General features: G+C 52.9%; 2 protein-coding genes across 2 annotated transcripts; one reads left to right on the top strand and one right to left on the bottom strand.

Annotated features, from left to right (window-relative positions):
• The first annotated feature begins 711 nt into the window (after positions 1–711).
• Positions 712–6,507, top strand: LOC308358237 (cytochrome P450 2A13). Its single transcript, XM_080828382.1, has 9 exons — positions 712–914; positions 1,192–1,354; positions 1,848–1,997; positions 2,233–2,393; positions 3,270–3,446; positions 3,921–4,062; positions 4,465–4,652; positions 5,316–5,457; positions 5,902–6,507. The coding sequence occupies exons 1-9, from the start codon at positions 735–737 to the stop codon at positions 6,081–6,083; spliced, it is 1,485 nt and encodes a 494-aa protein (XP_080684508.1). The 5' UTR covers positions 712–734; the 3' UTR covers positions 6,084–6,507.
• Positions 6,508–12,353: 5,846 nt separating this feature from the next.
• LOC308358236 (cytochrome P450 2A13-like) lies at positions 12,354–18,872 on the bottom strand. Its single transcript, XM_080828381.1, has 9 exons — positions 18,632–18,872; positions 18,192–18,354; positions 17,280–17,429; positions 16,884–17,044; positions 15,671–15,847; positions 15,055–15,196; positions 14,465–14,652; positions 13,660–13,801; positions 12,354–13,215 (listed from the first exon to the last, which is right to left on the bottom strand). Exons 1-9 carry the CDS (start codon positions 18,809–18,811, stop codon positions 13,034–13,036), a joined length of 1,485 nt encoding a protein of 494 aa, XP_080684507.1. The 5' UTR covers positions 18,812–18,872; the 3' UTR covers positions 12,354–13,033.
• Between the last annotated feature and the right edge of the window lie 2,252 nt (positions 18,873–21,124).

The following is a 21,124-nucleotide window of genomic DNA, read 5'->3' as shown; positions in this document are numbered from 1 at the left end:
ACTTCTACCCCTTTCCCAACCACAGAGGGGCAGTGACACCGATCCTGACCTTGCTTCCAGGTCCCCATGGGGATTCTGGGCACCAGAGGTGACACTGTGCCCAACGCAAAGGTAGATCAAAGCCTGGGCAGGTGCTGACTCTTTGGTCCTGCTGGCGTCCCACATACTTCTTCTGGGAACCCCGCATCACAGCTAGGGGTCCTCCCTCACCCCAAGTCCCCTAAGTCCACTCCCTGGGATCTCACCTCCCAAGACCTTTAACTGTACATCCCTCCTCTGCAAAAAAAACCCCTAAATCTATGACCATACCTGCTGTCCCATTCCAACACTCTTAAACCCAGATCTCTGGATTCCTTTCTCCCAAGACGCTCTAATCCATAATTTTTGGGCCACTTCCCACTCTGACCTCAAGTCCAAAGCTCAGGACTCTGAATCCATATCTTCCAAAATCTTAAAGTTCAGAATGTGTCTACTGCTTCAACCAAGTCTACAGACTGGGGGTGGCCCTTCCCGGGGCCCACTCTCTGTTAACCTCCCTGAGATCTCCTCTTCCTGCCTTGCTGGTTTGTCCCAAGCTCAGCTGTGAGTTTGGGAGTTGGGGTGGGGAGGGACTATAGCTGGGAAATGAAATGGCACAATTAACAAACAAGACCAAAGTCCACCCCTCTCTCCCAGGTCATATAAAGGCAAACCACCCCAGCCAGCACCATCTGACCGTCTCTCCCAGCGCCACCATGCTGGCCTCAGGGCTGCTCCTCGTGGCTTTGCTGGCCTGCCTCACCATCATGGTCTTGATGTCTGTCTGGAGGCAGAGGAAGCTCTGGGGGAAGCTCCCTCCGGGACCCACCCCGCTGCCCTTCATCGGGAACTACCTGCAGCTGAACACAGAGCAGATGTACAACTCTCTCATGAAGGTGTCAGGACACGGGATGGGTGCAGTGGGGCGGGGCTGGGCGCTGGCCTGATTGAGCTGGGACTGAGTGGCAGGGGATGGCCAAGGTTGGACCAGAGTCTTAAGAGAGTGGAAATCTGCGGGTTGGGCTGCAGGGTCCCAGACAAGAAAGAGCAGATCTTGGGATGTCCAACCCCTTGAGTATCAGAACCCGGGGGCGAGGCATGCAGTAGGTGAGGGCTGGGCACAGGCCGGCTCCCAGTGGGGGCCGCAGCCTCTAAGCCCCCCACCTCCATCAGATCAGTGAGCGCTATGGCCCGGTGTTCACGGTTCACCTGGGACCCCGGCGCATCGTGGTGCTGTGTGGACACGAGGCGGTGAAGGAGGCTCTGGTAGACCAGGCTGAGGAGTTCAGCGGGCGAGGCGAGCAGGCCACCTTCGACTGGCTCTTCAAAGGCTACGGTGAGGAGCTCCGGGTGGGGGCTCGTGGCCAGGCACACCTGATGGCCTCAGTTTCCCCACTGCTCTTCTCCTGACTCACCCACCCAAGCCTGTGGCCGAGTTCTACCCCTGTTCTCCTCTGTCCCTGTCCCTGGTTACTGTGACCTCTCCTTTGTCTTCTGTAGCTTGGCTCAGGGTGTCTGTGTCCCTGTCCCCCCTGCTTCGGAGCCATCTCCCCATTTTCTCCCATGGATGCCTCTTCTTCCTCTGGGTCCAGGGGGAGCTCTTGGGATTTCTGCCGTGGAACCCCGGTCCTCCGTCCCCATGTCCTTGCCTCTCTCCTGATTCTTTCCTTCCAACCCAATCTATCTCTCTCAGTGTTTCTCTGACCCTCACTTGTCTGTCTCCATCACCCTCCACCCCATGCCCCAACCCATCCTTCTCTGCTCCTGCTCTCTGTCCGCCTCTGTCCCCGCCCCGCCCTGCCTCACGACACCCTACGCTCCCTCCCCAGGTGTGGCGTTCAGCAACGGGGAGCGCGCCAAGCAGCTCAGGCGCTTCTCCATCACCACGCTGCGGGACTTCGGAGTGGGCAAGCGCGGCATCGAGGAGCGTATCCAGGAGGAGGCAGGCTTCCTCATCGAGGCCCTCCAGGGCACGCATGGTAAGCGGGGCCAGGACTGAGCGAGACAGAGGGATACACCAGCACGACTCGGGCTTTCTCCACCAGGAAGGGGACTGGCTTGGGGGAAGGCATCAGGGTTCCAGGCTCTGGGTCTTGTGTTGGACGTCTGGGTCCTCACTCCAGTGCCCTCCTCCAATCCTCAAGCTGGCATGAGACAGCCCAGTTGACGCTCCCCCAAATCCCTGACTCTCCCCAACCCTATCCCATTCCCCAGGCGCCTTCATCGATCCCACCTTCTTCCTGAGCCGAACAGTGTCCAATGTCATCAGCTCCATTGTCTTTGGGGACCGCTTTGACTATGAGGACAAAGAGTTCCTGTCCCTGCTGCGTATGATGCTGGGAAACTTCCAGTTCACAGCTACATCTATGGGGCAGGTAACCTGTCCCAGTCTCACTCTATAACACCCCTACTACAATCCACCAATTGCTTTCCTATGTGTCCCACATGGACACAGGTGTTCCAAACCCCCATCTTCCTCTAGTAGGGTACCCTCAAAACTAGCCCCCACTTTCAGACAACCCAACAGCTGCACCAGAACCCAGGACCAGTGCCCAGTACTCAGTTTCCAAAGACACCTGGGTATCTCAACAGTAGCTCCTTATGAGAAGGAGAAGGAGGAGGAAGAAGGGGAGGAGGAGAAAGGGACAAAAGCTCCCAGTTAAGATCCCCTAACTATCTAGGGGCACCTGGGTGGCTCAGTGGGTTAAAGCCTCTGCCTTTGGCTCAGGTCATGATCCCAGGGTCCTGGGATCGAGCCCTGCATCGGGCTCTCTGCTCGGCAGGGAGCCTGCTTCCTCCTCTCTCTCTGCCTGCCTGTCTGCCTACTTGTGATCTCTATCTGTCAAATAAATAAATAAAATCTTAAAAAAAAAAGATCCCCTAACTATCTAGACAATTGCCTCAAATTTGTGAGACCACATGACTGCTTAAATACCTAGACATGTGCCCCCAACGCAACCCTGCCTGAGTATCTGAACACGTAGATGTGTTCTCCAATCCAGCCTCATCCAAACACCCAAAACCTGGATACGCAGCCCAGTCCATCTCACCTACATTCTGGACAGGGGCCCTCAGGCTTGACTCACGTGGAAACTTACGTATCTCCTCCCATCAAGCCCCATATGAATCCTAAACACCTGGACAGGCGCCTTTAACCCACTTCCTTCCTTACCCCGAGAAAGATCCCGCTCCCAACAGAACCTGCCCACAAACATCGATCCTTCCCGGCCATTCTTCTCTCCCATCCTCAGCTCTATGAGATGTTTTACTCAGTGATGAAACACCTGCCAGGGCCACAGCAGCAGGCGTTTAAGGAGCTGCAGGGTCTGGAGGACTTCATAGCCAAGAAGGTGGAGCAGAACCAGCGCACCCTGGACCCCAACTCCCCGAGGGACTTCATCGACTCCTTCCTCATCCGCATGCGGGAGGTACAGCCCAGCGGCCAGTGCAGCAGCGGCAGAGCCAGGCAGAGGGAGAACAGCTGGGACGGGGAGGCCAGGGGCCCCTCCAGATCACCCCCGTTGTGACAGCCTCACAATCTCACGTGTGATACCCGGGCTGCTCCGTCTACCAGCGCTTGCCACGGGCAGGACCTGTGTGTGCACCATAAGGCAATGCTTCCACACCGTGCACTCGCTGTCGGTGTCTCTTTCCTTCTAAAGGGTCCTCCCTTAAAACAGTGACACGAGGGCTGACACTTAAAGGGCAGGGAGGCAGCCAGGGAGAGAGTGTGGGAAGGGCATTTGGCCAGAGCCAGCCGCCCGAACAAAGCCCTGGCAGAGCTAGGCTCTCTCTTCCCACCCCTGGTCCGGACCTAAGAGAGGTGCGTCCAGATGGAGAGACCCCGGCAGGGCTCCGAGGGCTGAGGGGAGGGGGCCTGGCCTGAAGCCCTCTCCCCGCAGGAGCAGAACAACCCCAACACGGAGTTCTACATGAAGAACCTGGTGCTGACCACCCTGAACCTCTTCTTTGCCGGCACTGAGACGGTCAGCACAACCCTGCGGTATGGCTTCCTGCTGCTCATGAAACATCCACATGTGGAGGGTAAGGCTGCGGGGACGGGGCCCTGGCCTGGTGGCCACACCCCACTGCCTCTGAGCCCACGGCAATGTCCCCACCCTTCCCAGATGCCTGGAACCTCACACATACCCTGCCATCCAGATGCTAGGTGATATTCTGCTGATAAACACCAGCTGGGTTTCATAGGCTGCTAAAATACCGAACATGTGTGAACTGATAGGCAATAGCTCCCGTGCTGGGCCACATGTATGTGAGACCACACACAGGTTGAGACCAGGTGAATAAGACACTGTCCCCAACAGTGTTTATGGCCAGCGTCTGTCTTGAATGGTCTACGCCCGTGTCACACATGGATGTACATATGTGGACCATCGTCCCCGCCCTGAGACCCCCAGATACCGAAACACGTTCCCCCTCCTCCCACAGCCAAACTCCATGAGGAGATTGACCGGGTGATTGGCAAGAACCGTCAGCCCAAGTTTGAGGACAGGGCCAAGATGCCCTACACAGAGGCGGTGATCCACGAGATCCAGAGATTTGGAGACATGATCCCCATGGGCCTGGCCCGAAGAGTCACCAAGGACACCAAGTTTCGAGAGTTCCTCCTCCCCAAGGTACTTTCCTGTCCCTGTCCTGTTGGGACCTCCAACCTGCTCCCTGGGACCCAGCATCCCGTCCCCCTTAGAAGCTTCCCAGCCGCTGTCCCACTGCCTCACTCAAACACGTCCTCAACCACCATGTCCCTTCAACCTTCCCACTCAGACGTTCTTGAATCCAGCAGCTCCCCCAGAGCTCTTGCCACGGGGATTATGAACCCCATGTCCCTAGACGTCCTCTCTCAAAAGACATGACTTCATTTCTAGACCTCCTCCCTCAAGGGCACGAGTCTCATGTCTCCCAAACATCCCGCCCAAGAGACACAAACCCAGTGTCTTTAAAACCCCCTGTCTCTGGAAGCATGAACCCCCATGTCCTCTCCACTCCCGCCGTGGGAGACATGAACTGCACATCCCCCACACCTTCTGTCCTAAGAGACACAGAACCTGTGTCCTTCAAACTTCCCTTCGCACAAGACATAAGCCCCACGCCTGCATAGCTTCCTGTCTCCGACACACCAATCTCCTGTCTCCCAAAGCTCTCCCTCCGTGGACCCACACTCCCACGCCTCCCCTGCCTCATCACCTAGGGCACCCCAATGGTCCCTCCAACCTCCATGCATTTTCAGCACACCGTGCCCCCACTCTGCCTTATCAAATACCCCCTCTCCTCCTCCCCAGGGCACCGAAGTGTTCCCCATGCTGGGCTCCGTGCTCAGGGACCCCAAGTTCTTCTCCAACCCCCGAGACTTCCACCCAGAGCACTTCCTGGATGAGAAAGGGCAGTTTAAGAAGAGTGATGCTTTTGTGCCCTTCTCCATTGGTAAGAGACCACTGTCTGCTGCTAAGCCACCGCTCCCACCAACAGGGCCGTCTTCTCCTCACCCCCCCCCCTCTGAGGGGCAGCCTGATGTCTTTCTCCAGCTTGGAAGTCCTTCTCCTGATCCACCTCAGCTACAACCCCCATAAGTACCTGAGCTCCAGCAAAAGGATAAGGATGATCACACCTGTCTCAGGGACGGGGGAAATCAAAGCCCTTAGGGAGTCAGAGCGGGCATCTAAATTTCCCACTGCTACAGCTAGCTCACCCCCATCCCATGCACAAGGGAAACTGATGCTCAGAGAGGACTAGAGAGGTCTCTGAAAGTCTCTCAGGCCAGGCTCTTCCAGCCCCTCCTCCCTGGGAGAAAGCATATGGGGGAGGGTAGTGGGGCAAGGGGCAGTGAGAGCAGGTCTCACCTGCAGCCCTCCTCTTCTGTGTCTTCAGGAAAGCGGTACTGTTTTGGAGAAGGCCTGGCTAGAATGGAGCTCTTTCTCTTCCTCACCAACATCTTGCAGAACTTCCGCTTCAAGTCCCCGCAGCTGCCCCAAGACATCGACGTGTCCCCCAAACACGTGGGCTTTGCCACCATCCCACGAAGTTACACCATGAGCTTCCAGCCCCGCTGAACGAGGGCAGCGAGAGCGCAGGGCTGGTTGGGGGAGCAAAGCTGAGGGAGGGGCAGCGGCGTGGCTGTCGGTAGGGGCGTGGCTTGGGGCGGGGCTAGCGGGAGCGAGGTGGGTTAGGGAAATGGGAGGGGCGAAGAGGATGGGAGAGAAAGAGGACAGGAATGGGCTCTGCCTGTTCACCTTGGTAGAGGTAGATCCTTCAGAGGTGGGATGAGAGAAGGGAAATTATTTATTGAGCAAATATTCTCTGTCCTGTCCATGCTAAACGCGTCAACACGTTCACCTCGCCTAAGGCTCACAAACCGACGCAACAGGGAACAGTGTTTATGCCCATTTTGCAGGTGACAAATCTTAACTGATTCTCAAGGAAACTACAACGACGAAAAACCTCCTAATAAATGAATTTAGCAAGTCACTAAACATACCCAAAGTTTTTGTTGTTTTGTTTTTTCCGTACACTAGCAATGAACCTTAGAAAATAAAAATCGAGAACGCAATACCATTTATAGTCATTCAAGAAAGCGAAATAGGTAACTATAAATCTACCAACACAGGCCCAGAACTTGTATGCTGAAAGCTTCCCACCACAGAAGAAAGAAGCAAATCACTTTTAAATAGACAACTTAAGGGTGTCTGGGTGGCTCAGTGGGTTAAAGCCTCTGCCTTCAGCTCAGGTCATGATCCCAGGGTCCTGGGATCGAGCCCCGCATCAGGCCATCTGCTCGGCGGGGAGACTGCTTCCCCCTCTCTCTCTGCCTGCCTCTCTGCCTGCTTGTGATCTCTGTCAAATAAATAAATAAAAATCTTAAAAATAAATAAATAAATAAACAGATAACCTAAATATCCATGATAGATGAATGGATAAAGCAGATGTGATATATACATACAGTGGAATATTATTCAGTCATAAAAGGAAAGGAAATCCTGCCAACACGGATGAACCTTGAGAATTTTATGTTAAGTAAAATAACCCAATCAGAGAAGAACAAATAGTGTATGAATCCACTTCTGGACGAATCTAAAATAGTCAAACCCATAGAAGCAGAGAGTAGAGCGGCGCTTGCCAGGGGCTAGAGGAAAGGGAAGAAGGGTGGGGGGTTGCTATTCAACGTGTCTAGTTTCCACTGTGGAAGCCAAGTAAGTTCTGTCTGTAATGGTATTTTCCCCTCTGGCTACTTTCAGGATTTTTCTCTGTATCACCAGTTTTAATCAATTTGATTGTGGCGTACCTTGGTGTAGTTTTCTTTTCTTTCTTTCCTTTTTTTTTTTTATGATTTTATTTATGTACTTGACAGATGGAGATCACAAATAAGCAGGGGTGGGGGAAAGCAGACTCCCCGCTGAGCAGAGAGCCCCATGTGGGGCTCGATCCCAGGACCCTGAGATCATGACCTGAGCAGAAGGCAGAGGCTTAACCCACTGAGCCACCCAGGCGCCCCAGAGGTGTAGTTTTCTTGATATACCTTGTGCTTGAGGCTTACAGTGAGTTTTCACACCTCCTGTTTCTATTGTGGTATAAATGGCAGAAATCCATGTGCTCGGTTCTAGTAACTGTCCTCGGCATCTCTCAGGCAATATGTTGTTGGAATCTGCCTGTTTTGTTCCTTCTCAGCTTCACCTTTTCCCAAATTCTCCTGTCACTTGTTTTTCCCTCCGTCACATCCCATTCAGCTGGCACCTCTAGATAATTGGGCTGTGCTGTCTCCTCCATGGCTTTTCATGGATACAGGTGGGAATCCCTCCTCCAGGGGCTGTGGGGGACCTCCACTCCTCCAGCATTTTCTGAGTCACTCTGTTTCAAATCCACCGCTCTCTGGCCTAGCTCTTCTCTTGACTGACCAGTTCCCAATTCTGGTTCCATTCCCAGAGTCAGCTGCTCAGAGCTGAGTAACCAAACCACACCCTGAATGTGGTCTTGACCCTTCGACAGAAAGCTATAGGAACAGGAGGTGTGAAATCACACGGCCCTCGACTGGAGGGGTGGGAGTGTATCTCTTTCCCCCCAGGACACTCTCTGTGCCTAGAAGTAGAGGGGAAAGTTCTAGTAGTAGGTGGGACAGAAGCTGGATTCAGAGAAGGAGTCGGTGGATGTGGTGTCTTTTCTGTCCCAGCCTTTTGCAGGAATCTATGTCCTTCTGGGTGTGAGTTCATTGAGGGTTGCAAGTTCCTAGAAGGGAATTCTGCTTCTTTCTCATGCTTGCCAGGGTGGGATTGGGTATTCTAGGAGCTGGACAGGTTTGGGGACCAGCTGAAGTTCTGCTTTCCTTCCTACCCTTGCCCGTCTATCTTGCTACTCACTAAATCAGAAGACGGACTAAGGACTTGCACACGAACAAGCTTCCCAACTGGGTAAGCTGACGGTGAGCAGAGCTGGCTGCATTGTGTCGCACTGTTGACTACTGTTGCGTCTCTGATTTAGCTGACCTAGTTAGTTCCACTAACTAATAGGCATTTCAGGACAGGACTATGGTAACAGGGTCTCCTTAATGTGGTCATGGACAGTATGTCTTTGCCTGGGTTTATTTGTGTGGCTCGGAATGAAGCTGTGACTCATGCTAGACTCAGAGGAAAGATTATACCTTGTAGCTGATCAGTTGTGTGTCCCAACCAGGCTCTGACCCCACAGATAGAGCACTCAGAGGAAGGACTATACCTTATGACCTGGGGATCCTTTGGGTGGCCACTCATAAAAAAAAAACATCTCTAGGGAGCTAAAAAAAAAAAAAAAAAAAAAAGAGGAGAGAAGAGGAAATAAGTCACTATAGGCGGCATGCGGAGGGCCACACTCCTAAGAGTGGACTGCTCTCCAGAACCTTCACTGGGTCCTGTGCTGCTGCTGCCTGGGCCTCGGTCACAGCAGGGGTCCTGATCCTCACAGTTATATATGTGCCCCCCTTGGCACAGCAAAGAGATTAATTCAAACCTGACTTAAGCATTATAAAGTAACCACTGTCGTGTTTTTTTATCCCTTCATCTGTCAATGGATATTTATTTATTTTATGTATTTATTTTTTAAAATAATTTATTTAGGGTTAAAGCCTCTGCCTTTGGCTCAGGTCATGATCCCAGGGTCCTGGGATTGATCCCCACATCGGGCTCTCTGCTCAGCAGGGAGCCTGCTTCCCCCTCTCTCTCTGCCTGCCTCTCTGCCTACTTGTGATCTCTGTCAAATAAATAAATAAAATCTTTTTTAAAATAAAAAGATAATAATTTATTTATTCATTTGAGAGGGAGAGACAGAGAGCGCATGAGCAGGGGGAGCAGCAGAAGCAGAGGGAGAAGCAGACTCCCTGCTGAACAGGGAGCCCGACATGGGGCTTGATCAGGACCCTGAGATCGTGACCTGAGCGGAAAGCAGACGCTTAACCCTCTGAGCCACCCAGGTGCCTCGGTAGTTCTAGTGTTCATATTTTGAGGAACAGCCATTCTGTTTCCCACCATGGCAGTAAGTTGGTAATTTACCAATTTACATTCACATCAGTGGTTGCCACTTCCTGGTGGGGCATGGGAGGAGAAAGAAGCACAAACAAGTCAGCTGAAAGAGGGAGCAGGGGACGAGCGTAGAGAAGACGGTCGCCCCGAACAACTCCTCAGTCTCATATTTACTGGATATTAGACAGTAATTAACAAAGGAGCCAAAGAAGGCTGCACACTAACCATATCCCTTGTAGACAAACAAGAAGGAATATGAGTTAGACATTGATTATAAATTTTAAAGATAAGCAAGAAGAGAGGCAGGATATGCCGGGTCAAGCAGTATAGAATTTACAGTTGAGCAAGCACATCCAAAGGGATCATCTAATTAGCCACAGGTGATCTCTGGAGAAGGGGAGATAACGGAAAAAAGAAGCAGGCGGCGTTCCTCCCTGGACCAGCCAGGCATTCCCAGCTGCTCGACTTCAAGGACATATATCGTCCTCTCCCCCAGAGGCCTGTTGCTAGTACATGTTTTTCTTAAGACTATATTTAAGCATGCTTGCGTGACTGGTACGATTTCTTATAAGTTATACTTTAAGTAAAACATTGTTCTGAGGGACGGTTACAAATGGTGCACAAGTGTTCCAACCCACATCATGACCAGTATTTGTTATCTCTTATCTCTATGATAGCTGTAAGGTATGAAATTATATCTCATTGTGGTTTTGGTTTGCATTTCTCTTATGAATAGGGATATTGAGGGGCGCCTGGCTGGCTCAGTGGGTTAAGCCTCTGCCTTGGGCTCAGGTCATGATCTCAGCGTCCTGGGATCGAGCCCCGCATCGGGCTCTGTCTCTGCTCAGCAGGGAGCCTGCTTCCCCCCTCTCTCTCTGCCTGCCTCTCTGTCTACTTGTGATCTCTCTCTCTCTCTCTGTTGAATAAATAAATAAAATCTTTTAAAAATGAATAGGGATATTGAGCACCTTTTCATATATCTGGTGGTAATTAGTATGTCCTTTTTTTTTTTTTTTTTTTTTTTTTTTTTTTTTTTTTTAGGTAAGCTCCACACCCAGCATGGAGCCTCACACGGGACTTGAACTCACAACCCTGAGATCAAGACCTAAGGTGAGATCAAGAGTCAGATGCTTAACTGACTGAACCACCCAGGTGTCCTTGTATGTCTTTTTCTGAATAATGTCTATTCATGTCCTCTGTCCAATTTTTAATCTAGTGGGTATTTTTCTGATTTGGGGGTTTTGGTTTTTTTGAGGGTTTTTTTGCTTTTGAGTTCTGAGAGAGACTGAATGACATTCCGTGGTGTGTGTGTGTGTGTGTGTGTGTGTGTATCACATTTTCTTTATCCATTCACTGAATTATAAAGCAAAAATATACAAGTGGGAACACATCACTGAAAGATTTCTCCACTACAAATGAATAATCAACAAAATGAAAAGCAACCTTCAAAACGGGAGAAAACATGTGCAAACCACTTACTTGATAAACAGTTAATTTCCAAAATATTTCCCCCACTTCAGGATCTGTGATCATGCATTATATTTAGTTGTAATGTCTTTTGTCTTCTTTAACCTGGAATAGACTCTCAGCTTTTGTATCTCTTGACCTTGATATTTTCAATAGCAGAGAATAATTATTTTGGAAGTTGTCCAGACTTCAATTTGGAGTTGCTTGGTATTTTCTTATGCATTACTTCCAGCACAATTTTTAATCCTTTGGAAAGCAAAGCCTTTTTCAATAGACACTTAACATGGCATCGTACCAAAGCCTAACTTTGGTCTTCCATAAACTCTGCAGAAGTGAGCTTTGGAGAAAGTCCTTGCAATTTCCAGTGTCTGTTGTCTCAGTTTCATGAGGCCCTATAGTCAAACCTTTACATACAGAATTATTAAATGCCACATGACAGGGTACCTGGGTGGCAAACTTGGTTGAGATTCTTACTTTTGGTTTTGGGTCCTGGTCTTGGGATCAGGCTCTGTGCTCAACATGGAGTCTGCTTCAGCTTATTTGTTCATTCTTTTTCTTTCTCTCTCTCTCCCAAATAAATAAATAAAATCTTTTTTTTATAAAAAAGACTCCCTCCCCCTCCCCCTGTGCACTCTCTCCCTCTCTCTCTAACAAATAAACCTTTTTTAAAAAGACATATGCTGGGACGCCTGGGTGGCTCAGTTGGTTAAGGGGCTGCCTTCGGCTCGGGTCACGATCCCAGCATCCTGGAATTGAGTCCCACATCCGGCTCCTTGCTCGGCGGGGAGCCTGCTTCTCCCTCTGCCTCTGCCTACCACTCTGTCTGCCTGTGCTAGCTCTCTCTCTCTCTAACAAATAAATAAATTTTTTAAAAAAAGACATATGCCTGTTCACAGTGACCTCAAGCTAACAGTACATTTTAGATCATCTGCAGCTAAGATTTTTGCCCCATAATCTGCCTACAGACTTGGCTCACCTTGAAAAAAAAAATCCGGGTGCCTGGGTGGCTCAGTCGTTAAGTGTCTGCCTTCGGCTCAGGTCCTGATCCCAGGGTCCTGGGATCACGTTCCTCATAGGGCTCCCTGCTCAGTGGGGAGTCTGCTTCTTCCTCTCCCTCTGCCCCTTCCCCCTGCTTGTGCTCATTCTTTCTCCCTCTCTCTCTCTCTCTCAAATAAATAAATAAAGTCTTTAAAGTATATTTTATTTATTTCTTCAGTCTTCTGTAGTTTTCACCGTACAGCGTTGGTACATGTGTTGTCAGATTTATACTTAAGTATTTTGTTTTTTTTCAGTGACTAGAGTATTATTGTGTTTTTAATTTTGATTACCTAAAATATATAGGAAACAACAACAGAAAAAGACATTTGTATGTTCAGTGATCTTTCTAAATTCATTTATTACGAGGACATTTTCTTTTTAGATTTTTTGTTGATTTATTTGACAGAGATCACAAGTAGGCAGAGAGGCAGGCAGAGAGAGAGAGGAGGAAGCAGGCTCCCTGCTGAGCAGAGAGCCCGATGCGGGGCTCGATCCCAGGACCCTGAGATCATGACCTGAGCCCAAGGCAGAGGCCTAACCCACTGAGCCACTCAGGCACCCGTACGAGGACATTTTTTGTTCTTGTAGATTCCTTGGGAATCAGTTAAGCTTTGTCACCCGTAAGATGGGCACGGGCACCATTCCCTGGCACATAGGTTTGTGACCATTAAGTGATATGTGTGACCCTCTTAGCACAGAGCTGACGCAGAATTTGATACAATAAATAATAAGGTTGTTGTTGTTGTTATTATTATTAGTAGTAGTAGTAGTAACAGTATAGTGTAAGGTTCTTCGTCTTATCCCACCTCTTAAGGCTCTACTTCTAGCAAGGTGAACAGACAAGAGTCCATTCCTTCCGTCTTCCCTCCCATTCACTTTGCCCTTTCTTCCCCTAAGCCACCTCCCTCCTACTGGCCCCGCCCCGTCATTAACCCCACCCCATCCGTAGCCCCACCCCCGATCCCTCCCACTACGTTGCTCTTCCCCCTGCCCTGCCCTAGCACAGCCCTCGTTCAGCGGGGCTGGAAGCTCATGGTGTAACTTCGTGGGATGGTGGCAAAGCCCACGTGTTTGGGGGACACGTCGATGTCTTGGGGCAGCTGCGGGGACTTGAAGCGGAAGTTCTGCAAGATGTTGGTGAGGAAGAGAAAGAGCTCCATTCTAGCCAGGCCTTCTCCAAAACAGTACCGCTTTCCTGAAGACACAGAAGAGGAGGGCTGCAGGTGAGACCTGCTCTCACTGCCCCTTGCCCCACTACCCTCCCCCATATGCTTTCTCCCAGGGAGGAGGGGCTGGAAGAGCCTGGCCTGAGAGACTTTCAGAGACCTCTCTAGTCCTCTCTGAGCATCAGTTTCCCTTGTGCATGGGATGGGGGTGAGCTAGCTGTAGCAGTGGGAAATTTAGACGCCCGCTCTGACTCCCTAAGGGCTTTGATTTCCCCCGTCCCTGAGACAGGTGTGATCATCCTTATCCTTTTGCTGGAGCTCAGGTACTTATGGGGGTTGTAGCTGAGGTGGATCAGGAGAAGGACTTCCAAGCTGGAGAAAGACATCAGGCTGCCCCTCAGAGGGGGGGGGGTGAGGAGAAGACGGCCCTGTTGGTGGGAGCGGTGGCTTAGCAGCAGACAGTGGTCTCTTACCAATGGAGAAGGGCACAAAAGCATCACTCTTCTTAAACTGCCCTTTCTCATCCAGGAAGTGCTCTGGGTGGAAGTCTCGGGGGTTGGAGAAGAACTTGGGGTCCCTGAGCACGGAGCCCAGCATGGGGAACACTTCGGTGCCCTGGGGAGGAGGAGAGGGGGTATTTGATAAGGCAGAGTGGGGGCACGGTGTGCTGAAAATGCATGGAGGTTGGAGGGACCATTGGGGTGCCCTAGGTGATGAGGCAGGGGAGGCGTGGGAGTGTGGGTCCACGGAGGGAGAGCTTTGGGAGACAGGAGATTGGTGTGTCGGAGACAGGAAGCTATGCAGGCGTGGGGCTTATGTCTTGTGCGAAGGGAAGTTTGAAGGACACAGGTTCTGTGTCTCTTAGGACAGAAGGTGTGGGGGATGTGCAGTTCATGTCTCCCACGGCGGGAGTGGAGAGGACATGGGGGTTCATGCTTCCAGAGACAGGGGGTTTTAAAGACACTGGGTTTGTGTCTCTTGGGCGGGATGTTTGGGAGACATGAGACTCGTGCCCTTGAGGGAGGAGGTCTAGAAATGAAGTCATGTCTTTTGAGAGAGGACGTCTAGGGACATGGGGTTCATAATCCCCGTGGCAAGAGCTCTGGGGGAGCTGCTGGATTCAAGAACGTCTGAGTGGGAAGGTTGAAGGGACATGGTGGTTGAGGACGTGTTTGAGTGAGGCAGTGGGACAGCGGCTGGGAAGCTTCTAAGGGGGACGGGATGCTGGGTCCCAGGGAGCAGGTTGGAGGTCCCAACAGGACAGGGACAGGAAAGTACCTTGGGGAGGAGGAACTCTCGAAACTTGGTGTCCTTGGTGACTCTTCGGGCCAGGCCCATGGGGATCATGTCTCCAAATCTCTGGATCTCGTGGATCACCGCCTCTGTGTAGGGCATCTTGGCCCTGTCCTCAAACTTGGGCTGACGGTTCTTGCCAATCACCCGGTCAATCTCCTCATGGAGTTTGGCTGTGGGAGGAGGGGGAACGTGTTTCAGTATCTGGGGGTCTCAGGGCGGGGACGATGGTCCACATATGTACATCCATGTGTGACACGGGCGTAGACCATTCAAGACAGACGCTGGCCATAAACACTGTTGGGGACAGTGTCTTATTCACCTGGTCTCAACCTGTGTGTGGTCTCACATACATGTGGCCCAGCACGGGAGCTATTGCCTATCAGTTCACACATGTTCGGTATTTTAGCAGCCTATGAAACCCAGCTGGTGTTTATCAGCAGAATATCACCTAGCATCTGGATGGCAGGGTATGTGTGAGGTTCCAGGCATCTGGGAAGGGTGGGGACATTGCCGTGGGCTCAGAGGCAGTGGGGTGTGGCCACCAGGCCAGGGCCCCGTCCCCGCAGCCTTACCCTCCACATGTGGATGTTTCATGAGCAGCAGGAAGCCATACCGCAGGGTTGTGCTGACCGTCTCAGTGCCGGCAAAGAAGAGGTTCAGGGTGGTCAGCACCAGGTTCTTCATGTAGAACTCCGTGTTGGGGTTGTTCTGCTCCTGCGGGGAGAGGGCTTCAGGCCAGGCCCCCTCCCCTCAGCCCTCGGAGCCCTGCCGGGGTCTCTCCATCTGGACGCACCTCTCTTAGGTCCGGACCAGGGGTGGGAAGAGAGAGCCTAGCTCTGCCAGGGCTTTGTTCGGGCGGCTGGCTCTGGCCAAATGCCCTTCCCACACTCTCTCCCTGGCTGCCTCCCTGCCCTTTAAGTGTCAGCCCTCGTGTCACTGTTTTAAGGGAGGACCCTTTAGAAGGAAAGGGACACCGACAGCGAGTGCACGGTGTGGAAGCATTGCCTTATGGTGCACACACAGGTCCTGCCCGTGGCAAGCGCTGGTAGACGGAGCAGCCCGGGTATCACACGTGAGATTGTGAGGCTGTCACAACGGGGGTGATCTGGAGGGGCCCCTGGCCTCCCCGTCCCAGCTGTTCTCCCTCTGCCTGGCTCTGCCGCTGCTGCACTGGCCGCTGGGCTGTACCTCCCGCATGCGGATGAGGAAGGAGTCGATGAAGTCCCTCGGGGAGTTGGGGTCCAGGGTGCGCTGGTTCTGCTCCACCTTCTTGGCTATGAAGTCCTCCAGACCCTGCAGCTCCTTAAACGCCTGCTGCTGTGGCCCTGGCAGGTGTTTCATCACTGAGTAAAACATCTCATAGAGCTGAGGATGGGAGAGAAGAATGGCCGGGAAGGATCGATGTTTGTGGGCAGGTTCTGTTGGGAGCGGGATCTTTCTCGGGGTAAGGAAGGAAGTGGGTTAAAGGCGCCTGTCCAGGTGTTTAGGATTCATATGGGGCTTGATGGGAGGAGATACGTAAGTTTTTAAGTGAGTTAGGCTTGAGGGCCCCTGTCCCAGAATGTAGGTGAGATGGACTGGGCTGTATCTGGGTTTCGGGTGTTCGGATGAGGCTGGATTGGAGAACACATCTACGTGTTCAGATACTCAGATGCGGTTGAATTGGGAGACTCCTGTTCAGGGGTTGACCAGTTTTCTTCTACATAGGTGTTGAGGTATTCAATTGGGGCGGGTGGGCAAGTGTTGAGGTGGGGGGAGATAGCTGATACTGTTTTAGATGTTCACAGCAGTGATGGGGGTACTTCTGTAAGGGAGTCAGCTGGGTTGGGGGACACTCTTTGGGTGTTTGAGGAAACATCCATCCAGGTGTTTACATGTGTAGGGGTCTTCTTGGTTGGGGCAGCTGTCCAGATGTTCAGATGTTCCATAGGGCTCTGTAGGGACACTTATCTAGGTGCCCAGTAGGCTGGTTTGGGACACCTAATGATTTTGGTGGGCTGTATTTTATAGCACCTGGGGCTCCTATATTCAGGAGGTGGGCTGAGGTGGTCACTTGTTCAGGTGTTAAGATACAGAGGTGGACTGTCTTCCTAGGGACCAGTAGGTCAGTTGGGATGAAACCCATGTCCAGGCAGCATGGCTGGGCGGATTACATGTATCTTCCCTGCAGGCTCTGTCTGTTGTTTGTTTGGTCTGGTTTTTATTTTTTGGGTGGCGGGAGCATCTGTGGAGATATCCAGGTGTCCTTGGAAAGTGGGTATTCAGGTGTAAGTGTTCCACTGTCCACGAGTGGTTTTGATGGAAAGGAGGAGGATGGTAGTTCGGGGCACCTGTCTCCACGTGGGAAAGCAATTGGTGGGTGGTGGTAGGGGTGCTTTAGAGCGAGACTGGGGCAGGTTACCTGCCCCGTAGATGTAGCTGTGAACTGGAAGCTTCCCAGCATCATACGCAGCAGGGACAGGAACTCCTTGTCCTCATAGTCAAAGCGGTCCCCAAAGACAATGGAGCTGATGACATTGGACACTGTTCGGCTCAGGAAGAAGGTGGGATCGATGAAGGCGCCTGGGGAATGGGATAGGGTTGGGGAGAGTCAGGGATGTGGGGGAGCGTCAACTGGGCTGTCTCATGCCAGCTTGAGGATTGGAGGAGGGCACTGGAGTGAGGACCCAGACGTCCAACACAAGACCCAGAGCCTGGAACCCTGATGCCTTCCCCCAAGCCAGTCCCCTTCCTGGTGGAGAAAGCCCGAGTCGTGCTGGTGTATCCCTCCGTCTCGCTCACTTCCAGCCCTGCTCACCCTGCGTGCTCCGGAGAGTCTCGATGAGGAAGCCCGCCTCCTCCTGGATGCGCTCCTCAATGCCGCGCTTGCCCACTCCGAAGTCCCGCAGCGTGGTGATGGAGAAGCGTCTGAGCTGCTTGGCGCGCTCCCCGTTGCTGAACGCCACACCTGGGGAGGGAGCGTAGGGTGTGGTGAGGCGGGGCGGGGCGGGGCGGGGACAGAGGCGGACAGAGCTGACCGGAGGGCGGGAGTGGGAGGTGGAGAGAGAGGGAGAAATACAGCTCAGGGTCAGAGAAACACTGAAGGAGACAGAGACCGGGTTGGAAGAAAAGAATCGGAAGGAGAGAGGCAAGTTAGATGCCCGGAGAGATGGAGACACAGAAACAGAGAGAAAGAGGGAGGGGAAGGGAGGAGGAGTCTGATCTCTGTGGAGATCTGGGAAGTGACAATAAAAAAACATGAAGGATCCTAACGCGGAGCTGGAGAAAGAGGAACATAGGGAGAGAGAACAGAGAAGGTCTGGAGAGAGATGTTTCCAGAGGTGGTGGCTTGGAGTATGAAGCAGAAACAACACAGAGTAGAAAGAGGCAGACAGAGGGAGACAGAAGCTTGGGGAAGTCAGAAGCAGAGGAGTAAGAGGCAAGGATACGGGGACGGAGGACCAGGGTTCCAAGATGGAAGAAGAGGAAGAAGAGGCATCCATGGGAGAAAACGGGGAGATGGCTCCGAAGCAGGGGGGACAGGGACACAGACACCCTGAGCCAAGCTACAGAAGACAAAGGAGAGGTCACAGTAACCAGGGACAGGGACAGAGGAGAACAGGGGTAGAACTCGGCCACAGGCTTGGGTGGGTGAGTCAGGAGAAGAGCAGTGGGGAAACTGAGGCCATCAGGTGTGCCTGGCCACGAGCCCCCACCCGGAGCTCCTCACCGTAGCCTTTGAAGAGCCAGTCGAAGGTGGCCTGCTCGCCTCGCCCGCTGAACTCCTCAGCCTGGTCTACCAGAGCCTCCTTCACCGCCTCGTGTCCACACAGCACCACGATGCGCCGGGGTCCCAGGTGGACCGTGAACACCGGGCCATAGCGCTCACTGATCTGATGGAGGTGGGGGGCTTAGAGGCTGCGGCCCCCACTGGGAGCCGGCCTGTGCCCAGCCCTCACCTACTGCATGCCTCGCCCCCGGGTTCTGATACTCAAGGGGCTGGACATCCCAAGATCTGCTCTTTCTTGTCTGGGACCCTGCAGCCCAACCCGCAGATTTCCACTCTCTTAAGACTCTGGTCCAACCTTGGCCATCCCCTGCCACTCAGTCCCAGCTCAATCAGGCCAGCGCCCAGCCCCGCCCCACTGCACCCATCCCGTGTCCTGACACCTTCATGAGAGAGTTGTACATCTGCTCTGTGTTCAGCTGCAGGTAGTTCCCGATGAAGGGCAGCGGGGTGGGTCCCGGAGGGAGCTTCCCCCAGAGCTTCCTCTGCCTCCAGACAGACATCAAGACCATGATGGTGAGGCAGGCCAGCAAAGCCACGAGGAGCAGCCCTGAGGCCAGCATGGTGGCGCTGGGAGAGACGGTCAGATGGTGCTGGCTGGGGTGGTTTGCCTTTATATGACCTGGGAGAGAAAGGCGGGGTTTGGCACTCATTATATAATTGTACCATTTCACTCCCCAGCTAACCCTCCCCCCAACCCTGGGCTCACTGCTGAACTTGGCACACAGCCAGTGAGGCAGGAGGCGGGGACCCCAGGAGGATTAACGAGGAGTAGGGCCCCAGGACAGAGTGTGTTACCCCTCAGGAGGGACCACCCCAGGGCTGCAGAATTGATTGAAGCAGTAGACAAATTCCAGAACTGAAGAGTTTAGAATTCTTGTCCATGGAGCGCCCCCGTGCTTTGGATTTTCGGACTCAGAGTGAGAAGGGACCCTAGCATTGTAAATTTTGAGGTCTCCAGAAAAAAGAACCCAGAGATCTGGGTTTAAGAGTGTTGGAATGCGGAGCACCAGGGTAGCTCAGTTGGTTGAGCATCTGCCTCTCCGTTTTGGCTCAGGTCATGATCTCAGGGGTTGTGAGATAAGCCCAGTGTGAGGCTCTGGGCTGGGTTGGGTGGGGAACCTCCTTAAGATTTTCTCTCTCTTGGGATGCCTGGGTGGCTCAGCTGGTTAAGCTGATGCCTTCAGCTCAGATCATGATCCCAAGGTCCTCATATTGAGTCCCGAATCGGGCTACTTGCTCGGCGGGGAGCCTGCTTCTCTCGCTGCCTCTGCCTGCCACTCTGCCTGCTTGTGTGTACACTCTCTCTCACTGACAAATAAATGAATAAATAAAACCTAAAAAAAAAAAAAAAGATTCCCTCTCCCCCTCTGCCCTCTGGCCCCCTCCCTGCCCCTCTTCCTCTCCACCCCTCCCCTCACCGCCAGGCACTCCCTCATTCTCTCTCTCAAGAAAAAAGAAGAAAGAAAGAAAAAAGAGTGTTGAAATGGGACAGCATGTGTGGCTATGGATGTGAATTTGGGGGTTTTGAGGAGGAGGGCTATACATTTAAAGGTCTCAGGAGGGGAGCGTGTGCGTGCGTGGCTCGGTCCGTTAAGCACCGGACTCGTGACCTCTGCTCAGGTCTTGATCTCATGGTCGTGAATTCAAACCCAGAGTTGGGCTCCAGGCTGGGTGTGGAGCCTACTTTAAAAATAAAAAAGGTCTTGGAAGGGGAGATCCCAGGGTCTTGGGGTGAGGGAGGACCCCTAGCTGTGATGTAGGGTTCCCAGAAGAAGTATGCGGGACTCCAGCAGGATCAAAAGGTCAGCACCTCCCCCAGGCTTTGATCTACCTTTGCTTTGGGCAAAGGTATACCAGAATCCCCATGGGGACCTGGAAGCAAGGTCAGGATCGGTGTCACTGCCCCTCTGTGGTTGGGAAAGGGGTAGAAGTCCAGAGCCACATTTGAGGGGAACCTTTCTTAGGAAGGAAGGGTAACTTGTGGTCTCCGTGCCAGAAGCCCTGGGCAGGACTTGGGAACAGTAGGGACGTCCACCCATATGGTGCCAAGAAGTCCCAACTGTCTCAAGGGCTATAACTAACAGAGAGCCTCGTCGGTCCTACCCAGACCCCTGGGGGAGCTCACTAGCTTCACCATTTCCATTGTCGCTGTTGGTAGAAGTGCTACCACCGGTCCCCGTCTGGTGTGTGAGAGTACTGAGGACAGAGACCAGGGGGGCAGGGGCTCCTGCGTCTCCTGCTCCGCACGCTTGCGCCCCCGTTCTGGGGCTGGGTTTCCCACCAGTGGAAAGGGGGCACTCGAGAAGAGGAGGCCGAGTGTGAGGGCGTGGGAGGTCCCTTTGGGGTGACGCGGGGCTCGGCAGGGCTGCTGGCAGCACCCAGAGGGAGCGACGGCAGGGAGAGTTTTGGGGAGACTCCTGAGTGGGGAGAGAGCCAGGTCCTGGAGGCCGACAGTGAGAGAGAGGAGAGATGGTGGCCCTGCCGTCCTTCCCTCAGTGACCTTGTTCCTTAACAGTGAGGCGCTAGGCTTTGGTGAGCCCTAACTGAAGAGCTAGTGCGTGAATGTGATCCCACGGAACCCCTCTAGCAGGGGGCTCGCTCACAGCACCCCCCTCTCGCTGTTCAGAAGAGCAGGTCTCCCCACGGCCACTTGCTCGAGGTCACACAGGTAGCGGGTAGGAAGCTGGGACTTGAACCCTGTCCTCTCCTGCCTCCACTGACCGGCCTAGACCATCTTGAGGGCCAAGTGGAGCCCCAGTTTAGCAAGGAGTGGTGTGGCATTGGCATCGGCGTTGCACACAGAGATACGCTAGCAAGTTCTGCCGTTGGCATGGGCTCGCCCCCGCTAGACACTGGAATTGAAAGCAAGTGGA

Source organism: Martes martes (assembly GCF_963455335.1).
Source record: "Martes martes genome assembly, chromosome: 17".
NCBI classification, from domain to species: Eukaryota; Metazoa; Chordata; class Mammalia; order Carnivora; family Mustelidae; genus Martes; species Martes martes.
The sequence above is the reverse complement of the archived record's forward strand: the minus strand, read 5'-3'. Positions and strand labels throughout refer to the sequence as shown.

Bases quoted from the DNA above. Each gene is read 5' to 3' on its own strand.
- LOC308358237 (XM_080828382.1), top strand. From the start codon at position 735: ATGCTGGCCTCAGGGCTGCTCCTCGTGGCTTTGCTGGCCTGCCTCACC. The intron at 2,394-3,269 runs GTAACCTGTCCC...TCCCATCCTCAG, and splicing joins CAGCTACATCTATGGGGCAG to CTCTATGAGATGTTTTACTC. The intron at 3,447-3,920 runs GTACAGCCCAGC...CTCTCCCCGCAG, and splicing joins TCCTCATCCGCATGCGGGAG to GAGCAGAACAACCCCAACAC.
- LOC308358236 (XM_080828381.1), bottom strand. From the start codon at position 18,811: ATGCTGGCCTCAGGGCTGCTCCTCGTGGCTTTGCTGGCCTGCCTCACC. The intron at 15,848-16,883 runs GTAACCTGCCCC...TCCCATCCTCAG, and splicing joins CAGCTACATCTACGGGGCAG to CTCTATGAGATGTTTTACTC. The intron at 13,216-13,659 runs GTAAGAGACCAC...CTGTGTCTTCAG, and splicing joins TTTTGTGCCCTTCTCCATTG to GAAAGCGGTACTGTTTTGGA.